The 22,281-nt window shown below is 44.0% G+C and overlaps 1 protein-coding gene across 4 annotated transcripts in view; it reads left to right on the forward strand.

The window, feature by feature from the left end:
- The window catches only part of LOC100391515 (ankyrin repeat domain-containing protein 18B), a 123,272-nt gene that overhangs the window by 67,386 nt on the left and 33,605 nt on the right, over positions 1–22,281 (forward strand). For 3 of the 4 annotated variants that reach the window (XM_078342470.1, XM_035253463.3, XM_078342468.1), the window contains exons 12-18: positions 2,025–2,306; positions 2,900–3,093; positions 4,432–4,695; positions 7,378–7,415; positions 8,582–8,682; positions 9,440–9,558; positions 10,689–12,801. In XM_078342470.1, coding sequence (XP_078198596.1) covers positions 2,025–2,306; positions 2,900–3,093; positions 4,432–4,639 — 684 coding nt within the window. In that variant the 3' untranslated portion in view covers positions 4,640–4,695; positions 7,378–7,415; positions 8,582–8,682; positions 9,440–9,558; positions 10,689–12,801. Of the gene's footprint in view, positions 1–2,024; positions 2,307–2,899; positions 3,094–4,431; positions 4,696–7,377; positions 7,416–8,581; positions 8,683–9,439; positions 9,559–10,688; positions 12,802–22,281 lie in introns of those variants that run through there. The other variant, XM_078342471.1, reaches the window with a different exon arrangement.

Genomic DNA, 22,281 nt, shown 5'->3' on the forward strand with positions numbered 1-22,281 from the left:
TTGACAATATTTTCTTTTATTCTACTGGTTTTCTCTTCGCTCAGTTGTTTGCTGGGCAGAAGCTCTTTAGCTTAATGTAGTACCACTTGCCTATCATTTGTTTTTTGCCTATGCTTCTGATGTCTTACCCATAAAAATCTTTGTGCAGATGAATGTCCTAAAGCATTTTCCCTATGTTTACTTGTAGTAGCTTGATAATTTTGGGCCTTGCATTAAGTCTTTAATCAATTCTGAGTTTATTTTGTTATTTGGTGTTAGATAGAAAGTTATATGAATATTTCGTTTTCCCAGTGCCATTCATTTGAAGAGGGCGTCCTTTCCTTAATGTATATTCTTGGCACCTTAGTCCAAAATCAGTTGGCTGTAAATATATGGATTTATTTTTGGGTATTGTATTCTATGGCCTTTACCCCGAGAATGATTAATTTTTAAAATGCAATTCAAATTAGCAGGAAACATTTGCAGTTTAGGGAAAGGCTTATGGCATCACAATCTTTATTTACAGGATTCATTATTTTGTGTGGGTTTTCTTTTTTTTTTTTTTTGATATATGGTCTTTATCTGTCATCCAGGGAGAAGTGTAGTGATGTTGTCATAATTCACTGCAAACCTGAACTTTGGGTGCAAGCCATTCTTTTGCCTCAGTCTCTTAACAAGCTGGGTCTACAGGCATGAGCCATTATGCCTGGCTAATTTTTTATTTTATTTTGTAAAGATTGGGGATCTCACTATGTTGCTCTGGCTGATCTCAAATTTTTGACCTCAAGTGATCTTTCTGCCACAGCCTCCTAAAGTGCTGGGATTACAGGCATGAGCCACCATGCCTAGCATAGAGTATATTAATTTCAAAGTCTTATTCTGAGAGCCATTTATTGACTTTGGCCTAAATAACTCAATATGATATCTCTGAAACTTTTTTTTTTGACAAATTATGGGGAATGATGATGAGGGAGGGGTGTTAGACACTTTTTTTTAGTAGAGATGAGGTTTTACCATATGGGTCAGGGTGGTCTGGAACTCCTGACCTCAGATGATCCTCCCACCTTGGCCTTTCAAAGTGCTGGGATTACAGGTGTGAGCCACCGTGCCCAGCTTATTATTTTATTTTATTTTTTGGAGATGGACTCTCACTCTGTTGCCGAAGTTGGAATGCAGAGGCGCAATCTCGGCTCACTGCAACCACCACCTCCTGGGTTCAAGTGATTCTTCTGCCTCAGCCTCCTGAATAGCTGGGACTACAGGCACACACCACCATGCCTGGCTAATTTTTTTGGATTTATTAGTAGAAATAGGGTGTCACCATGTTGGCCAGGCTGGTCTGGAACTCCTGAGCTCATGCAGTCTGCCCACTTCAGCCTCCCAAAATGCTGGGATTACAGGCTGAGTCATTGTTCCCAAGCAACACTTTTTTTTTTTTTTTTTTTTTGAGACGGAGTTTCGCTCTTGTTACCCACGCTGGAGTGCAATGGCGCGATCTCCGCTCACCGCAATCTCCGCCTCCTGGGTTCAGGCAATTCTCCCGCCTCAGCCTCCTGAGTAGCTGGGATTACAGGCACGCGCCACCATGCCCAGCTAATTTTTTGTATTTTCAGTAGAGACGGGGTTTCACCATGTTGACCAGGATGGTCTCGATCTCTTGACCTCGTGATCCACCCGCCTCGGCCTCCCAAAGTGCTGGGATTACAGGCTTGAGCCACCGCGCCCGGCCAACACTTTTTACTAAGAGTTAACTTAGTGCCATTTAAGGAGAAACAAAAATAAATTATCAGAAAAATAAAAGTAAGATCAACTGCAAAAGTTCTGTGGCAAAGATGATGATAGTAAAGAATATTTTTTGTGACTCATGATAGCTTTAACTTTGTTCTTGAAATTCTAAGTAATTTAAGGGTTCACATTTGAAGAATCTACTATATTATAGGTAATATTTTATTGCAAGTAATTGCATTTCTAAATTTGCTATTGGTTTTGTATTAAATCATTCTCAGACTACTTCATTATCAAGCTATATTATTTTATTCATGCAGCTTGATGATCTTACAGCAGAGGAGGAAGCTCTGTCTTCAAAATGTATCAATTTGGCTAAAGACAATCAAGTTATTCAACAGGAGTTATTATCTATGAAAAAAGTACAACAGAAACGTGAAAAACTTCAAGAGGATAAAAAGAAGTTGGAAGAAGAAATATTAAATCTTAAGACACATATGGAAAAAAATATGATAGAAGTTGGTAAAGTACAAGAATATAAATCGGAGCTGGAAGGAAGGGTAATGCAAGCAATAAAAAAATTAGAGGAAATTCATTTACAGGTTAGTTTTTAAAATCAGGTAAGTTTGTCTGTAATGTGCTTTCATTTATTTCACTGCAAATTATATTTTGGATATGTATACATTGTGTTTCCTCTGCCTCTTTTATAGCAATTTGCTTTGTAAAGTTCTGGAAAAAATGGCATTTGTTTTTTTTTTTTTTTAGATATTTAAATTCCCATTATTATTATAAAAAAATCAGTCTTCAGAGTGATGATTCTCACTATAGTCTTTTGATTCAAGACCAGTTGGCCTAAGTGAAAACTGTGATTTAGAAATGTTGTGATACTTTTGAATTGGTCTTAAGCTACATTGTTCATTGTTGTGTTTTTAAAATTATAAATGGATTCTATTACTCTTTATATGACCAAATTACATTAATACTAACATAATAATGATTTCAAATTTTTATGAATCAGACTTAATTCTGGATTCAATTATTAGTTTCATTGATATTTCTGATAAACATTTTAAGCTGCAGCCTCTTTTTTTAACGTCTTCAAAATTGCTCTTTGAATCACTGACTCAAAATGAAAAGCGACAAATATATGGTAATTAAGTTATAATTGTTTTAAAAGTATATTCATTTGTTTTAGAAACAAGCAGACTATGAAAAACAATTAGAGCAGTTAAACAAGGAGGATGATATGGAGATCATGATTAAAGATGCGGAATTTAAACTCTCTGAAATAAAAACTGCTTATGAAGAGGCTGCAACCGAATTAGAAAAATATAAGGAAGCCTTTGCAGCAGCATTAAAAGCTAACAATTCCATGTCAAAATTCATGAAGTAAGTCAAAAGATACACTCATAGAAGATGAATTAAGCTCATTAATTTGTTTTGAAAGCATAATTTTTAGTGAGATGGCTTCAGGAAATTAGTAGGAAGTGAATGCTAATTGGAAAATGTAATTTTGGAAAATAATGTTAGTAAATAATCTTACCTTTAAAATGTTAGTAAAAGATAATTTCCTTCCTTTTTTTTTGCTTTTGTATGTCTTTTTTTCACAGAAAGGTCTCATAGAGTTAACTTGATCTATGAGTCACTAAGTATTTTTGAAGCTTTATAACTAATAAAGTGGTCTTGTCAAAAAACTACTTGTCAGAATTTCCTTAAATAGAAATATTGAGTTTAATTTTTGGTAGATGACAACCTAAACCCAAAGTGTAAATGTTGCTGCTTCTCTGGGCACATTCTGGCACTCAGGCATGGGACTGTTTTTGATCGTGATCTCTAGTATTATCACTAGAGGGTGCCTCAAGACAGACTATTTGTGTAACATTTTCAAGATGTTACAGAAAAGCATCCTTGTGAAATAGGGAATAGTTGTCACAGAAATGAAAAGAAGTGTAATTCACAAATTGGTTAAAAAAATAACACCTTGTTTAGCCAGAAGGGGTGTGGGGAAGGCAGAAAGAACAAACCGGCATGTCCAGGACCTTGGTCACAGTGTTAGGGGCTAATTGACTTCAGAGATGCTTTAGTTGTTTTTTATCAGCAACCCAGCCATCTAGTTCTCTCCTAGGAGTTGTTGCTCTGAATTATTCCTCAGTGCCAAATGTCTCATTGTTCCCAGATATTTGGTGAAATGTACAAGAGTGAAACCTGAAATTGGTTTACTAAACACAAGTGTTTCTAGGTTTTTTGTTTGTTCGTTTTAGTTTTCTTAATCTACATTGTTTAAGGAGTACAACATGATGTTTTGATATAATTATTTGTAGTGAAGTGGTTCTTATAGTCGAGCAAATTAACATATTCATTTTCCCACATAGTTACCCTTTAAATACAAGTATTTCTAATGGAATCTTTAGCATCTTACAAGGAGAGGCATTTTAGAAGGCAGCAACTGTTACCTGTTGAGCCGCACATCATTGACAGCCATTTCTCTTTGCTGTCTACGTTTGCACTGCTTGTTCAGTAGAAATCACCTTAGAAACACATGTACTTCTTTAGAACAATGTTTAAATTGTAATTTCTTACAAGAGGTATACTCTCAAACATCTTCGGTGTTAAAACACTGGTTAGCGGGTAATTTGGTTTACTCTCAGGGCAACTTTAAAGAAAATGCAAGTCATTAAGAATTATTAAAAGAAAAAGGAAATACTAAGCATTTGTCTTTCTTTACAGATCGAAGAAGAAAATAGCAGTGATCAGCAACAAGTTTCTTATGGAGAAAGAGGGGATGAAATCTTGTCTCAGCACTCTTCCGAGGAGGCCAGACCCAGAGTCACCTTGTGTTGAAAATCTTAATAGTATGCGGTGCAACAGAAATATATTCCCGAAATATATTTCTACTTCAAACCCACAGACTTCAAATAACTGGAAGTATTTGTAAGAATTTCTACTTCAAACCCACAGACTTAAAATAACTGGAAGAACTACTTGACTGAGGTTAGTTATATTATCCTTTCTCTTTTGTGTTTCATTTCTGGAATATAATTCTTGTTTTTAATTTGGCAAAATATTGAGTTGTTCTGTTGGCTTATGCATGTTAAGTAAAGATCATAATTAGCTGTGTTAACACAGAAAGAAAACAGGAACTTTACATTTTTTAATTCCCTGGAACTCTCATTCTCAAGAGATACCATTCTCAAGAGTTTACTAACTTTATTCAATACATGTAAATAACTGACACATTAAAAATTTCTTTAAAAGCTGCATTTAAGTTAGGTTTTAGAAATTGCATGTTTTACCTAATAACTGGAGGTATACAGCCTCACTCTGTCACCAGGCTGGAGTGCAATGGTGCAGTCTCAGCTCTCTGCAATCCCTGCCTCCTGGGTTCAAGTGATTCTCCTGTCTCAGTCTCCAGAGTAGCTGAGACTACAGGTGCCTGCCACCATGCCTGGCTAATTTTTGTATTTTTAGTAGAGATGGGGTTTTACCATATTGGCCAGGCTGGTCTCGAGCTCCTGACCTTGTGATCTGCCTGCCTTGGCATCCCAAAGTGCTGAGATTACAGCCGTGAGCCACTGTCCCTGGCTCATACTACTTTTAAAGTTTCATTGCACCATTTCAACTCTTCCCACCCATAATCACAAGTGAATGATTGGCATTGAAACACTTTTAACCACAAAAGAATGTTTACTATTTAATAGAATCCAAAATAATTGCATTTTATAAATAAAACACTAAAAGGGTCATTTCCATTTTTATGTTAAAAGCTTTGTGCTTGGCCAGGTGTGGGGGCTGATGCCTATAATCGCAGCGTTTTGGGAGGCTGAGGCAGGTGGATCGCCTGAGGTCAAGAATTTGAGACCAGCCTGGCCAACGTGATGAAACCTTGCCTCTACTAAAAATACAAAAATTAGTTGGCCATGGTGGTAGGTACGTGTAATTTCAGCTGCTTGAGAGGCTGAGGCAGGAGGATTACTTGAACCCAGGAGGCAGAGGTTGCAGTGAGCCACTGAGATCATGCCACTGCACTAGAGCCTGGGTGACAGAGGGAGTCTCCATCTCAAAAAAAAAAAAAAAAAGCTTTGTGCTTTTCTTACATAACAATATCTCCTCTGACTATAAAAATCCTGGAAGAAAACCTAGGAAATGCTATCTTGGACATCGCACTTGTCAATTAAATTATGGCTAAGTCCTCAAAAGCAATTGCAAGAATAACAAAAATTGACAAGTGTGATCTAATTAAGCTAAAGATCTTCTTCATAGCATGAGAAACTGTCAAGGGATTAAATAGACAGCCTAAAGAATGGAAGGAAGTATTTACAAACTGCATATAGCAAAGGCCTATTTTCCAGGATCCATAAGGGACCTAAACAAATTAAGAAGCACAAAATAAATAACCCCATTAAAAATGGGCGAATGACATGAACAGGTGCTTTTCAAAAGAACACATTTAAGTGGTCAACAAACATATTAACAAATGCTTACCATTGCCAATCATCAGAGAAATGCCAAACAAAACATTAGTGAGACACCATCTCACACCAGTCAGAATGACTTATGTTAAACAGTAAAACAGAACAAAAGATAGATGTTGGGGAGGCTGTGGAGAAAAGGAAACACTTACACACCACTGGTTGCAATGTAAATTAGTTCAGCTACTATGGAGAGCAGTTTGGAAATTAGGAACTAAGAATGACCATTGGATGCAGCAACCCCATTACTATACTAGGGGTATACCTAAAGAAAAATAAATTATTGTAACAAAGAAATGCATGCACGTGTATGTTCATTGTAGCAGTATTCACAATAGCAAAGACATGGAATCAGCTCAGGTGCATCCAAGGTAGATTGAAAATCCCGGTAAATTAGAAAATTTCATATACCATGGAATACCACCACGCCATAAGGAGAACAAAATGTCCTTTGCAGCGACATGGATTTAACCAGAATCCACTATCCTAAGCAAACTAATGCAGAGACAGAAACAAAATATCCAATGTTTTCACTCATATGTGGGAACTACACACCGGGTGCACATTGTCATAAACATGGCAACAACAGACACTGGGAAATACGAGTAGCGGGGACAGAGTGGGCCAGGGTTGAGAAACTACTTATTGAGTTCAATTTTACTCCAAACCTCAGCATCCCTCAATATACCTTTAGAAGAAACCTACACAGGTAATACCTTAATTTAGTATACAAATGAGAAAAAGAAAAAAGAAACAAGAAAAATTTACTATAAAAAATTTGCTGTAAGTAGAAAATAGAAATTCCTTTTTAAGAAAAAATTTATTGAAGAAAATGGATTAAACTTTTATAAAGGACAGAGTTTTGCTAAGAGTTTCAAAGCAATGCATTCCTTGCAAAATATAACTTTGTTTAACCATTGTACTAACAAAACACCACCTTTCTAAAATTATGTATATGCAATAGACCAGTATTAATTGTATTTTTATTAGATAAATTTAAACAGCATTATACAGATACATCTTCTATTATCTAAACTGAAAATAAGTAGAAATTTTACTTTATGTGATTATTTTCCTATTTAAGCAAACATCAAGTTGTGTCTAGTCACTGTAAATACTAAATGCCACATTTTTGTAAGTGATATATTATTCTCATGATAATGTCTCTTGTTTAAGAAACTTTTTTTTCTTTTACTTATTTTAGATGGAGCTGGACTGTGTAGAACAAATAAAGAAAGAGAAGTATGTTGCCAAAATGTATTAATCAAATTTAGGTTATTTTAGAAATAACGTATAAATAGCAAATGGCATTTTTTTTCATTGTTGGGTTAGTGGATACTACGTTAAGTATTTCTTTCTTATGTCTAATGAAAGATGTGAAAACAAAATCTTTCACCATGAGAAGTACACTTATGCCCCATTAATTCATCATGTTTCATAGCTTTAAAAGTTCCCAAGAAGTCTATGCATTTCTTTTTTTTCTGGCTCTATACTGTTTTCACTTTTGCCATCCTCATGGAACTGTCACCCAGCACACTGAAAGGATTCACAGAAAATAGAGGCATCATTTGCTTCTCAGGGTTGTGGTAGAGATTGAAGGCCAACAGACCTCAGACTCATTTAGAAATACTTAGCTAAGCAATAAGCATTCATAAGCAGTCACTTGAGAGGTGACATTTTAAATCTCCTGTCATTTACTTTGTCCTTGGCTTACTTTTGTTCTCAGGAAAAGTTCCAAGTTTTTAATCATGGAATAAAAACACCTAGGTCAATGAGATTTTTGTGAAGTGACTCAGCCTTGTCTCTTGCCACTTACCATGCTCTACTTTTTTGCTGTAGCACCAAACTGGACAGAGTAGAACTCCGCAGGGCTCTTCCTCACCACAAGCTCATTGCCTTCACCTCTTCTCTCTATCTGGCAAGCTTTTCCTTGTTTTTCAGGTATCAATCTACATACCTCCTCCACCAGAAAGCCTATGATATTGACACAAAACTGGGATAGATGTCCCTTCTGTGTGTTCCAATAGTGTCTGGCTGTATACCTGTCATAGTGTCTATGACTCTATATGGACATTGCCAGTCTGTCTGTTTTTTTTTAGGTTATAGCATAGGTTTGTTGAGAGGTGGACTGTACCATCTTCATCTTGTAATTTCAGTGCTGGTTTTAGTATATTAGCACATGGCTGTTGAGTACATGAATGAACAATGAAAAAACTCTGATATTTAACCACAAGCATAATTAGCACCCTGTGTAAATTATTTAATAGTAATTTCGTATGTAATCATACATACATATTTCTCATTCTTACTAACTCTGATAAAGTTCTCAACTCTTTAGTTTTTAAACTCACACTTAGTTAACTGAAATGTTTTAGATAAAGAACGTAACTCTTTATTTATCTTTCTAGCTGTTGCTGTGATGGACACTTGCTCCCGTCTACTTCCTTATCTATTATCCACTAGTTAACCGCATCTAATGAAGAGAATATCTAAACCATAAAATCTTAAGGTAAAATTTTATGATTTAAAAGATCATAAAACTTTATTACTGGGCTATTTACATATTTTAATTGTTTCTCATAAAATATATAACATCATAATCTTTGTTAAAGTAGAATATTTTCATATCACATGTATGATGCATATTTACATGGTATTTTAAATGAAGTTTTTTAGCCTCTTAAAGTTTTAAGTGGATCCTACAAATGAAAACCATGTGAGTTTGACATACTCAAATTGCCCAAATGTCAGCCATTTAAACAGCCAAACAAGCAAGTCATCATTGATACTTTAGTAAAGGTCATTGAAGGCTTATTGCATTTTACCGTTTTTATTACTCTATATGGTAGGAGACTTAAGGAGCACCCGCCAGGTTTGTCCATGGGAGTGTTACAATTTCCTTTTTGTAGTTCAACAGTATTTTGTGTGGAGATACTTTGAGGCTCTGTCAATACCTGGTTACTTCTCAAAACCTGCTAGTTTTAGCATTTCATTGATGACTTGTGTTAGAACAATTATTACTATGATGATTTCCAGATGATTATTTCCTTATTTTCTTGTTTGTTCTACATAGAAAAATAAAACCAATAAATAAGAGAGAGGGGAAAGCTCATGATTCTGGTGCTCCAATTCCCCAAGATTAGGCCAGTGGTAGACATTTCAAGCTAACTTTGTGTCTTTTTGATCTGTCCCCATTACTGTGTTAGCAGGTTTTAACTTTCTGGCACAAGATACTCTAAGCTAATCTTGTATTTTCTCTGCCCCAGCCCTGGAATGAGTGATTTTTCTTAGAAGCAGAGGTGGAGCAACTGAGGAAGCACTGGCGAGCCTTCCCCAGCACATGCGCACTGGTCCCAACAGAAGAACCACTGCTGCATCCACTGAGGTACCAAGAAACTAGCAAAGGGTCTTCTGGCTGTCTGGGGACAGTCCTCATGTGGCCCTTGACCCAGTCTTGAAGGTTCTGGTTTAGTCACCCTACAGCCTCTGTGCTGTGTCTCTGGTTGGGTTCTCTGTAGGAAGGACCCTGGGAGACCCAGCAGCACAGGGTGTCTCATCTGCCAAATGTTCCTGTCTTCCTCCCTCTCTGACACTCAAGAATAGGATAGATGGCATGTCCAGGCAGTGCCAGGACACCTCACTGTCTCCTTTGAGATGGGTCCAGAGGGTCTTGAGGGGTGAGTGTGGAGTTGGGCACCTTGAGCCTGAGGCCAACTGTCCCTCCCTGGGTCTTGGAGGAGAGGTCTTTTCCCAAAAAACCCCTCAGTGCCTGACCTCTGGGCACACATGCAGGGAGGGAGGGTCTATGGGCTGAGGGGGACATCAGAACAAGACTTTGAGGATCCCTGCTCAGGGGCCTGGTCAGTGGACCATGGTCAGAGATTACCTGGTCATTAGAACGTAAGCAGTTGGGACCTGATCAGCAGGGGCCTGGTTCGTGGTGGCCTCCTCAGTGAAGGCCTCATCAGTGGGGACCTGGGGACCTGGTCATTGGAAGCCTAGTCAGTGGGGACCTGGTCAGGGGCACCTGGTCAGTAGGAACCTGGCCAGTTGGCCACTGTGTGACTTCAGGCAGGGGGTTTGTCTGTGGAGCCTCCTTGCCTCCATCTGCAGGGAGGATGAGTCGGCGCCCTGGAGGGTTGCTGGAAAGAGAATGTGAGAAGATGTGTTGAATCCAGTACTGCTTGGCAGACCTAGAACTTTACACATAAATTGTGTTCTACCTAGAGAGGGTGCCAGCCTCTCTGCTCTGCCCAGTGCCCCTCCTTTGTCTGCATCCTGAAGATCACCCTGGGTGGGGAGGGCAGAGATTGGGGAGCACCTGTGAAGACTCTAATGCTGGCCCCAGGCCCTGGTGGTGACAGTGATGAGGACCTGGGTACACCCGTGAATGGAGCAGCTAGGCCTGGCCAGAGAAACAAAACAAACACACATGCGTGCACAAACACATTGCATGCACACACATGTCAGTTCAGGGAACAAAGAACACTGACTCAGCCCTCTTGACCCAAGCAGGCTCCTGTTGTGATGGGTTGTGTCACTCCATGATGTCACTGTTGCTGAGCCCCTGTCGCTTCTGTGTTGTGGAGCAGTTAGATACACACAGCAGTGTCTGTGATTGGCTCTGCGTGCAGGACTGTTTTCTAGGTGAGAGGCATATCTCAGCAGAGCTGACTGAACAGACTCAGGTGAGTAGGACCTGCTTTCTTCCCTTCCTCCTGGCTTGGGGACAGTTGCTACCAAGTGGGTGGTGTTGGCCTCTGGGCAGCTACTGAGGGTAATCTCTGAGTACTCACTGGGTGCCTGTTCTGTGCTGACAGTCCCCTCATTCATCCTCACAGCAATTCCATTCTACCTCTCCTCAGAACACCCCTGGGACCACCCAAGACAACTCCTTCAGGGCCCTGACACCAGGCCCAGTCCAGCTCCTTGATAACCAAGTTGCAGGTTCAGAGACAACCGCCCTGCATGGTGCCTGCATCTCAACCCCCTTGGTGGGCAGTGACCAGCACAACATGGAAGAAGCCAGGGCAGGGTGCAGCCAGCTGTCCTGCAACCCCAGGGGCTCCTGGGCCTTGGGAAGACATTATCAAAGGAGAAGCTCATCACTTTGAGGTCCCTGGAGGGAAGGGCAAACGTGGCATCCTGACAACCCTGGCAGCCAGCAGCAAGCATACATCTCAGCCAACCTGTGGGACAGAGGACAATTCCTGGGGCACAAGTGTTACACCTAAAGGGTCCTATCCCAGTTAGGTCTCATTCTGAGCCCTGAAAGGGGAGGGGCACCATGGGCCCCCCAGCAGCATCCAGGATTACCATCCAAAGGACTCAGCCTTCTGTGACCCTGGCCAGACTTAGAATTTGGCCCAACACAGGACAACCTTACTCAGAGCACTGTGTCGGTATGTGGGGCCTGTGCATGTCAGGCAAGGTCAAGTTGGCTCAAAGACCAACCAGCCACCTCTGCAAAGGTGTGCCTGGACACCAGCCACCAACCTCACCCACTCAAGGAAGCAGGGGTGTCTAGGTTCCCACAGCTTGAGTGGCCACCACCTGATGGCTGATGGAGTGGAGGCCTGGGGAAAATCAAATGGCACTGGGGCCCTACCTCTAAGGCAGAATAACTGATTTAGCCTGACTAGCAGTGAGTGAGATTGGTGGCTGGTACACTTGCTCCTGGCACACCCTTGCAGAAGTCGTTGGTTGCTGTTTGAGCCAGCTTGGCCTTGCCTGGTATGCACGGGCCTCAGTGCAACAACTGTGCTGTAAATGGAACCACATCAAGGTCATGAGCTGCAGACTCAGGAGCAGGGTGTGTGCTGCCTTTGGGGCTCCAGTCCATGCATCAGAGCTCGTACAGCACTGCAGGCTTCTTGGGTGCCAAGAGGCAGACGACAGGCCATCTTGAGGAAGACTTCATGTCCAAGTGCAGAAAGGGCTCAATCTGGTGGATGGACCACATGGCCACATCTTCCATCACTTCCTGATATGTCCCACCAGCACTGAAGAGACAGCCTGGAGACAGGGCAAGAGGAAGGCTGAGAAGGATGAGATGGTGAGTGCCAGCTTCTTCCTGACCCTGAGCCCACCCCCAGGGTGGCCCTCAACCTTTAGGAGTGGGAAAGCAAGATTGATGACTTTGAGTGCTTCACCAAGAAGATGGACAACAGGGCACTCAGCTCAACTTCACAGCCAATGAGTTGATGTGCAAGCAGATGATGGTGAAGGTGCTTGCAAAAGAGCATCAGAAGGTGGCCAGTTCTTCAGCCTCAGCCAGGCCGTGGAGCTGGACCAGCCCATCTGCTTCACCAATGATGCCTTTATCACCATCAGTGAGCTCTTTGCCAGTCAGCCCAGGCAGGACTTGGACCCAGTCATGGACCCGTTAGTGCTTCTCAGGGACACCAAGTCAACATCCTAGACATCATCCACGTACACAAGAAGCCTCTTACCAAAGTCATGGAGAGCAGACAACATGTGGCAGAAGGGAAGACAGAGGTGCAGATGCTGATGATGTCAGGATCACAGGAACAGGATTTCTTTGGCCACATTGGCTGAAATTCACTCCTTCCATCCAATTTGAGTGAGACACTTGAAATCACAGATGCAGCATTTCTTGCAGCAAGAGGTACTATTTCTTTTTTCAAAAAGTCACTCAGGAATTGATAGTGTTGAATGACAAGATATTTGATTGTGCATTGTAGGAAGCAGCTTTGTAACTAGGGAATGGGCACACGTTGGAAGAGTTTGGAGGGCTCAAAAGAAGACAGATGAGAACATTTCTGGACCATCTTAGAGATAAATGGTTGTGACAAAAATTGCTGAAAGAAACATGGACATTGAAGGCCAGGCTGAGGCGGTCTCAGATAAAAATAAGAAATATTCTGGAAAATGTCTTCCTTTTGGATATGCAAAGCTTATACATGCCTGTACCATCATTGCACATTGGAAGCAGTGAACTTGCTTTTTATTTCAGAGGCTCATAGGCAAACGAAACTGTAACCTTGACTCAGATGAGACTTTGGACTTTGTAACTTTGAGTTAATGCTCAAATGAGTTAAGACTTTGGGAGACTGCTGCTGGCAAGGCATGAATGTATTTTGCAATGTGAGAAGGATATGAGATCCATGGGGTCAGAGACAGAAAAATATGATTTATCTCTGTGTCTCTACCAAAACACGAGGAGTTATACTTTATAATGTTAGAAGTGGGGCCTGGGTGGAGAAAGATTTAGTCATGAAAGGGTATGGGTCGATCCTTCATGAATGGCAAAGCATCATCCCCTTGATGCTGTCATGACAGTGAGGGAGTTCTCATGAGATCTCCTTGTTTATAAGGCTGTGGAAACTCTTTCCTCATCTGTCTTGCTCCTACTCCTGCTGTAGGAGACAACTCATTTTCCCTTGGCCCTTTGGTGTAATGAGGAGGCTCCCTGATTCCTCCCTAAAACAGAAGACCCTGCTTTCTTCACAGATTGCAGAATCCTGAGTCAATGAAACCTCTTTTATTTATGATGATACAGAAAATTAGAACTGCAGGATGGAGCTGTGAAATGTCTTTAAGGCCTTTCTTTCTTTGTCTTGACTATTAGCATAGGGCTTCTTTATATGCAAACTTCAGAAGTCTCTTTAAATTTTCCCCCTTAAATGGGGTTCTGTGTTATTGCTGCATAGCCAACCTGCTATATAAATATAGCTGAAAAAGTAGAAGCAGGTTCAGAAGTGGGTAGCAAACAAAAATGGGGAGGGTTTGGAGGGATTAGAGAAAAACAGAAAGATGAGGGCCTGGTGGGAGTGATTTAATCTTGGGTGGGAGGGAGGGAAGGAAAAGGGAGTGGGTAGGGTGGGGAAAAGTAGGTTGGAAGTAGGGTGGTGGGAGGGTGGGGTGTAGTGGGAGTGGGGAGTAGCCTGCTACAGAGGCACAGCATCATGGAAAACCTCTACCAGGGCAGTACAACTGTGGCTTTGTAGGTTTTAGCCCCCACAGCTGCTCTCATGATTGGGCTAGTGTTGAGTGCCTGTAGCTTTTTCACACTGAGGGTGCAAACTGGTGGGTCTATAAATCCGGGGTCTAGAGGGTGGTGGCTCCTCGCCTGGGGGCTCCAAGCCTGTATTTGCCTTCTACACTGACCTAGTAAAGGTTTTCCTTAAGGCTCTGCCTGGAAACAGTGGGAGGTGGGGGTGAGGGTGGGGGGTGGATCTTTCACCCATGGTTAAGCACCATCTTCTTGATGCTGTCCTCATGATAGTGAGTTCTCATGAGATCTGCTTGTATAACACATTATGGCACCTCTTTCCTCTCTCAGTCTTGCTCCTACTCCTGTCATATGAAACATCTCCTTGCCCTTTGGCCTTCTGGTATGATTGGGAGGCTTCCTGATTCTTCCCCAAAGCAGAAGCCACTATGCATTTTTTACAGCTTGCAGAACCATGAGGCTATTCACCTTCTTACAATCATGCAGAAAATGAGTACTGTGAAGTAGAGCTGTGAAATGCCTACTAGGCCTTTTCCCCATTGTCTTGGCAACTAGCACTCAGCTTCTTGCCATGCAAATATCTGAAGCCTTTGTGAATGTTCCCTCTGAAAATGAACTTTTCTTCTTTTACCTCTAACAAAGATAGCTGAAAATGTAGAAGCAGGTTCAGAAGTAGATAGAAGAGGTCAGGAGAGTTGGGAAATCTTAAAAGACAGCAAGACGAGGAAACGATTGGACCACTGTAGAGAATTATTAAATACTTGTGATCAGAAGGCTCACAGAAGAATGGACAGTGATGGCCAGACTTAAAAGGCCTTAGAGAAAAATGAGGAATTTCCTGTGAACAGGAGCCAAGGTTACAATTGATTGACCTTAGCAAAGAACGTGGCTGCATGGTGACCCTGCCATGGAGATCTGAGAAACTATGGACTTGGGGGTGATGATTTAGAATGTATCTGGTGGAATGAACATCTAGGCAGCATAACTCAAGAGGTGTCCTGTCTGCATGGAACAGCCCATATTCTTATGTATGACCTAAGAAATGACCTCAAGCTTAAACTTCCATTTAAATGAGAAGCAAAGCTCAAAAGTTTGCAAAATTTGCAGCTTGGCCAAGTGGTCAAAAAGAAAAACTAATTTTCATGAAGAAAATTCAAGAAAGCTTAGGATATTTGCGTAAAAAGGAGCCTACTGCAAATAGCCAAGACAGTGGGAAAAGGCCTTGATGGCATTTCAGAGACCTTTGCAGCAGCCCTTGCTGTCACAGGCCCTGGGGCTTAGGAGAGAAGAATGCTTTCCTGGGCCAGTTCCATGGCCCTGCTGCTGTGTGCATTCTTAGGACACTGCTGCCTGCATCCCCGCAGCTCCAGCTCCAGCTCCAGCCATTGCTGAAAGATGCACAGGTAAAGCGTGGGTCACTGCTTCACAGGTGGCTTCCACGTAGTGTTTGATAGAGATTAGGACGGGCCGAAACACCAGGTGCTATAACAAGCTTTATTGAGAGCAGAAGGGGAGCTGCCAGGCTGCACCCAAAAATGGCACCCAGTGCTTCTGGCATGGCAAGGGGGGTGTTTTATCACCTGCAGTCCGGCTGATGCAACTGGTGTAGGGGGCTTGCGTGAGAGGGCAGGAGTTGGGGAACATCCGAGGTGGCGTGAGATGGGAGGACTTAGGGGACATCTGAGGTGGAAAGTCCCCTGGGAGGGGATCACACTAAACTTTGAGGAACTTGGGGTAGTTATCAGATGGCAGCTGGGGTTAAAGTGGAGTAAGTTCTGTCATTCCACCTTTAAAGGGATAGGGTAAGAGGGCAAGATGGTTATGGTAAGGGGTGACGGTCGTTCTGACTACTTCCTGCTGAACGGGGGTGGAGGTGACGAGGTGGTTGTAGGAGGATGGTATTCTTTGGTGCCACTGGGTTTGAGGAGTTGACAGCCTCCAGTCATGAAGAGCTCAGAGACTCTATGGTGGTGAAGGCCTTCATGGTTCCTGCAAAATTTTGACATTGGACAAGACATGGGCCAAACAAGAGGAGTAGAATTATGATTGAGAGGGGGCCTAGCAGGGGAAGTAGCCAAGGTACCCACTTCCAGAGGGAGGACCAAGAGGCCCAGGAGTCTGTCATTTGTTGGCTGATGCTGGATGCTGTCTCAGTGAGCCTGTTTGCAGCATGTTGTACTAGCCCTGACTGGTTGGTGTAAAAGCAGTACTCTTCCTCTAGGAAAGTGCATAATCCCCCTTTTTCTGTGGCAAGAAGGTCAAGGCCTCTTTGATCTTGGAGAACTACAGTGACAAGGGAGTCAATTTGGGATTGGAGGCTTACCAGTGATTTGGCTATGTCCTCCCGCCTGTGGGTCAGCTCTTTGGATAGGGAAAAGAAGTAGGATAGAGATGTTGCTAGGCCTGCTACCCCTGAGCTGGTGCCTGCGGCTATACCCAAGCCCGCTAATGGAAATGAGGGTGATGGCTCTTCATGGTCTGGCGTGGGTGCTAAACTGGGACGGGGATGTTTCTGGGGGCAGTATTTACTTTGGAGGAGATGAGAGCTAAGGTACAGATTCCAGTCCGGTTGGTGGGTAGACAGAGATAAGTGGAGGTGCCACATAGGAAGAATAGACCTTCCTCGCTGTTGAGGCAGAACTGGTGGTGGATGCTGAGAACAGGGGTTATTTGGCCATCAGCAGTGTCCCATATATGTAAGGAACTAGCCATAGCAGCTCCCTTTAAGGGAGGGAACTGGGAGTGGGGAGCAACCTGACTTGCCCCTGCGTTTTGTTTTCCCACTGTAGGACGTAATTTTGGGTATCTACTAGGATCCATTCGGAGAGTGTTTGGAAGGTTGGGATTAGGAGGCACGTGCCAGTGGAGGGGTTGGGACAAGTGATGCAGGATGCATGTTTTTGCACCCCATGTGTCCGCCCATGCAAACTCCTGAGTTTTTATTGAGGAGTGATGGGGTGTTGGTGAAGGCTTTTTGGGAGGGAAATGAGGTAAAGCCGTACAGGGATGACTTTGACAGTTGAGTAAACACTGTAGGTAATGTAGTCAGAGCGGGGCAGCAGTTGGAGGGTAAAGTTACAGGAAGAAGAGGGGAGGCTGCCTAATGGGACTCAATTGGCTGCCTGTCACTGGAAGCAAAGGGGAGCTTGGACAGCAAATGTGGTGTCCTTTGTGAGGTGGGTGGAGATAGGAGAGTGCCGTGTAGAAGGGGCTGTGAAGGTGGTTTGGAACCAGCTGATAAGGAGTTTCGCTTGTTCTGTTTGGGTGTCTGTGATAGGAAAGGTATTTGACTGGACTGCCTGAAGCACTTCGGGGTTTGGGCTGGTGTATTGCAGAAAGTGAGTGAGGTTGGCTATTGCCCAGACCGGGGAGGGGCTGCTGTATAAGCATTGGCAGTGAGTGAAACACAGAGCCAGCAGCTGTTGGCTAGAGAAGGGTTGCTTTGGTTTAGGAGTTGATGGATAAGGAGAGGGTGGCATTGAGGTAGGACAGGAGGAAGTGAGACAGGGTATGATCAGTTAAAGTGGGGGAACAGGTTAGGGCACAGATAATTAACAGGATAGAAATGAGGTGGGCCATTGTAGGCAGAGTAGTAGAAGGAAAATGTAGAGAAGTAACTCATTCTCTGTGAAGTTGCAGAAGATGCCTTGCCAGGCTAGGTCTTCGATCCAGCTGATGATGCCCCCCGGGGTGGTGCAGGTAGGGTAGAGCCATGATATGTCCTGTAATAGGTAATATAGAAAGGATGTGCAGTGTTTCAGTAGGTGCTGAAGCATTATTGCTCTTCAGGTATTGGGGCGAAAGTGGGGACCTTGGAGATTTTAATTGTGGTAGGCCCTACAAGAGAGGAGGTGTATGACTGGATTTTTTGGTGCCAGTCTTACTGAAGACAAATGGTACCAAGAGGGCTTGCTTATTACCTTTACAGCTGTGGGAGTAGTTAGAATAATGGTAAAAGGACCCTCCTAGTAGGGAGTGAGGGGTTTGGGATGTTTCATTTTGAGGAGCACTGAATCTCCAGGATTTACCTTGAGGTTGATGGCAGTAGTGGGGAAGGGTTGTGGGGTATAGAGATTAGCTTGCTCCCACAGCAGATCCCTGACGAGGGACAGAGTGGGAAGATATTGGGCAAGAGTGGAGGTGTGCATGGGGAGAGGAGTTAGGTAGAAGGGCCTACCATACATTAACTCAAAGGGACTGAGGCCTGTGGGTTTTGAGGGGCTGCCCCAAGGCAGGTTAGAGCCAGGGGCAGGAGTTGGGTCCAAGGGAGATGCAGTTCTTCAGTGAGCTTAGTGAGGTGTGTTTCAATGAGGTGGTTTGCTTTTTCACCCTTGTCAGAGGATTGAGGTTTGTAGGGAATGTGCAGGTTCCATTTGATGTTTAAGGATTGGGCTGTGAGTTGGGTTATTTGGGAGATAAATGCAGGGCCATTGTCAGATTGTAGACTACTTGGAAGACCAAATCGGGGAATAATTTCTGAAACGAGGGCTTGTGTGATGGCTGTCGCGTCTTCCGTGGATGAGGGAAAGGCCTCAATCCATCCCGAAAAAAGTGTCCACAAGAGTGAGGAGGTACTTTAACCTTTTATGGGGAGGCATGTGAGTGAAGCCTATTTGCCAGTCTTGCCCTGGAATATATCCCCTGGCCTGATGGGTGGGGAAAGGGTGGACTTGGAGACCTCCCTGAGTCAAGCAGCATGCACACAGAGGGCAGTTGTGGGTGATGTGTTTTATATGTTTGTTCACGTGGGAATGGTAGCAGATAGGTTGGAGAAGGCGCTGTAAGAGTTCAGCCCCTAGTGCATAGAGTTGTGGAGGTCTAGAAATATTTGTTCATCCTGATCATTGGGGAGGACATATCCTCAAAGGAGGTACCAATCCTTCTGCTGGGTGGCCCCTAGTTGCTGGAGCTGTTGCACCACCTGGGGGGTGTATGTGGGGCCACATGAGTGCTTTGGCCGGTGCTGTGGGTAGGGGAGCAGAGGTTTGGGCTGTGTATTTTGCTGCCTGATCTGCTTTATGATTGCCAAGGGCGATGGGGTTACTTGTGGTTTGATGACCCCGGCAGTGGATGATGCCTGCCTCCTTGGGGATTTGGGCTGCTTCGAGTAACTGCCTGATGAGGTAGCCATTTTTAGTGGACTCCCCTTGGGTGGTCATCTATCCCCTTTCTTTCCAAATTGCAGCACAGGCGTGCAGAATGTGGTGGGCGTACTTGGATTCTGTGTATATGTTAACCATGAGATCCCTTGCCAAAGTGAGGGCTCGTGTTAGGGCGACCAGTTCTGCCTCTTGGGAGGTGGTGCCAGGGGGGAGGGGAGCTGCCTCAATTATGTGTTTTTCACTTACTATGGCATAACCCATCTGGGGGTTGTCTTTGGATGTTGCACTGCCATCAGTGAACCAAATGTAATATGGTTGATTGATGGGGTGAGGAGGGATGTGTGGGAAAGGATTGAGGAAAAGGTCTAGGGCCTCAGTGCAGCTGTGTTGTGGAGGGTTGGCTTGTTTAGGGATTAGGGAAGCTGGGTTTAAAGGGAGGCACAGCTTAAAGCAGAATTCGTGGTTGGCAATGAAGGTTAAGTGGACTAATTGGGTTTGGGTTCGAGAGAGGGTTGACATGGCTCTGTGGGTGAACAACAGTCTTGAAAATAACGTGGAGAACTAATGGTGGTGTTTTGCCCAAATGTTAGCTTGGTGCTGTCTTGAGCCAGGAGGGCAGCTGCAGCGAGGGCCTCTAAACACGGTGCCCACCCTCTAGTGGTGGTATCTAGCTGTTTTGAGAGGTATGTGACAGGGGCGAAGAGGTCATCGGCTCCTTGTCCCAGGACCCCAATTGCAATACCCTCAGACTCTGTGACATATAGAATGAAAGGGAGGGACAGGTGGGGGAGGGAGAGAGCTGGGGCTGTGACTAGAGCAGTTTTTAGTTTTCAGAAGGTGGTATGTATTGGTCTTGTAGCATCTGGGGGAATAAAGGGGTCTTCCTTTGTGGCCTCATATAACGGTTTAGCCAGAATACTGAAATTAGGGACCCATAGGTGGAGATATCTCATGAGTCCCAGAAAGGAGAGAATTTCTCCTTTGATGGTTGGGGTTGGTCATTGGGAGATGAGGCTTTTGCAGTCAGTTGTTATAGCCCTGGTAGTAGGGGTGAGTAGGACTCCTAAATAAGTGACCTCTTTTAAGAATATTTGGGCCTTTAGGGGTGAGACTTTGTATCCTCCAGTGGCCAGGGAGTTTAAAAGTAGGATGGTGTGCTGTTGGGAGTCCTTGTAAGAGGGGCTGCAGAGGAGATCATCTACATACTGGATGCGGGTACTGGGGTTTAAGGAGAGCTGTGAGAGATCTTTAGCCAGAGTCTGGACAAAGAAATGGGGGCTGTCCTGGAAGTCCTGGGGTAGGACCATCCAGGTGAGCTGTTTGGCGTGGTGGGTATCTGGGTTGGTCCAAATGAAAGCGAAAAGGTCTTGGCAGGAGGGATGTAGGGGAATGGTGAAGAAGGCATCTTTGAGGTGTAAGATTGAAAAAAAAGAGAGTAGTTGCTGGAATGGTGGACAGAAGGGTGTACAGGTTGGGTACTACAGGGTGTATAGATAGGACGGCCGAATTAATGGCTCTAAGGTCTTGGATTAAGTGATAGGAGCCACTGGCCTTTTCGGCAGGTAGAATGGGTGTGTTATAGGGTGAGTGGGTAGGGTGCAGAAGATGGGACTGGAGAAGTCTGGTAATTATTGGCTTAGCCCTTGCAAGTGGGTTAAAGCAATTGGGTACTGAGGAACGTTGGGGAACAGGGAGGGGTCCTTAAGTTTTACCCCAGTATCGATGACAAAGGAGATTGGCTTACCTGCAACAACAAGAGTTACCCTGGGCTCATGTGTGGTGATCTCCATTGGGGCCCCGAACCCTGGGCACCATCATTCTTTCTCAAGGGCCAGGCCCAAGAGTTCTGGCACAGAAGCCTGCAAATTTGGGTGACTTGGGTTTGGGACTGGCCCACTCCCCCTTGGGTAAATGGGGTAATTGACTCCCCAGTGGCCTGGCTGTTTGCAATGTGGACATGGTCCTGGAGGTGCCCCTGGATTGGGGCATGAGCACGCCCAGTGTCCAGGCTTATTGCACCTTAAGCAGGGCCCAGGTGGTTTTCCCCTGGGGAGGTTAGGTTTTGACATAGGTTGTGAGTCCTGGATTGCATTGGCTAGAAGCTGGTATTTTTTAGCCTGATCTCTCCTGTATCGATCCTTTTTCTCTTCCTCCTCCCTATTCTTAAAGACCTTGAAAGCAACATTAAGGAGCTCTCTCTGGGAGGCATTGGGGCCATCCTCAAACTTCTTTAGCTTTTTGCGATTGTCTGCAACTGACTGAGTAATGAAGTGTGAGTGTAACAGGACTGTCCCTGCTGGTGAGTTTGGCTTTATTCTGGTGTATTTGAGTAGAGCCTCTGAGAGGAATGAAAGAAATTTGCTAAGATTTTCCTTGGGCTTTTTTGTCATCTCCCTCAGTTTATCGTAATTGATGGATTTGTGTGCTACCATTTGCAGTCCTTGTATTAGGAAGGCTGTCATGTTGTCCCTAAGGTCCCTATCGCTGTGGCCAGATTGGTAGGTCCAGTCTGGGTCTGTTTGAGGGACAGCTATAGTGCCTACTGGCCTCCTGCTATTTTGTGTTTGCCCATTGGCTTGCTGCTGCGAGGCTGTCCAGACCTGCTTCCTATCCTCAGGGGAAAGGGTGGTAGTTAAAATCACGAAAAGATCATGTCAAGTGAGGTCATAGGATTGTGTGAGGTACCTAAACTCTTTAATATAGGTGTCTGGGTCAGACTGGAAAAAGCCCAGTCATCTCTTGACTTGGGAGAGATCAGACAGAACGGGATGTGTACATGGACAATGCCATCAGGTCCCGCCACCTCGTGGAGGGGAAGCAAGGGTGCCAGGATGACAGCCAGGGGTTGTGCAGAGGTAGGGACAGAAGAAATAGGAGATGAGGGGTGACTGTCACGAGACTGAGTGTGGCGGGGAATGGGGGTGATGAACTGGTGAAGAGTTGGTGGAGAGGCATACGGAGGCAGTCATGGATCAGAGTGATCAAGAGGATCAAAAGATTGATAGGCATCTGGGAATGGGGGTCAGGCATG

Source organism: Callithrix jacchus, chromosome 11, assembly GCF_049354715.1.
Source record: "Callithrix jacchus isolate 240 chromosome 11, calJac240_pri, whole genome shotgun sequence".
Taxonomy (NCBI): domain Eukaryota; kingdom Metazoa; phylum Chordata; class Mammalia; order Primates; family Cebidae; genus Callithrix; species Callithrix jacchus.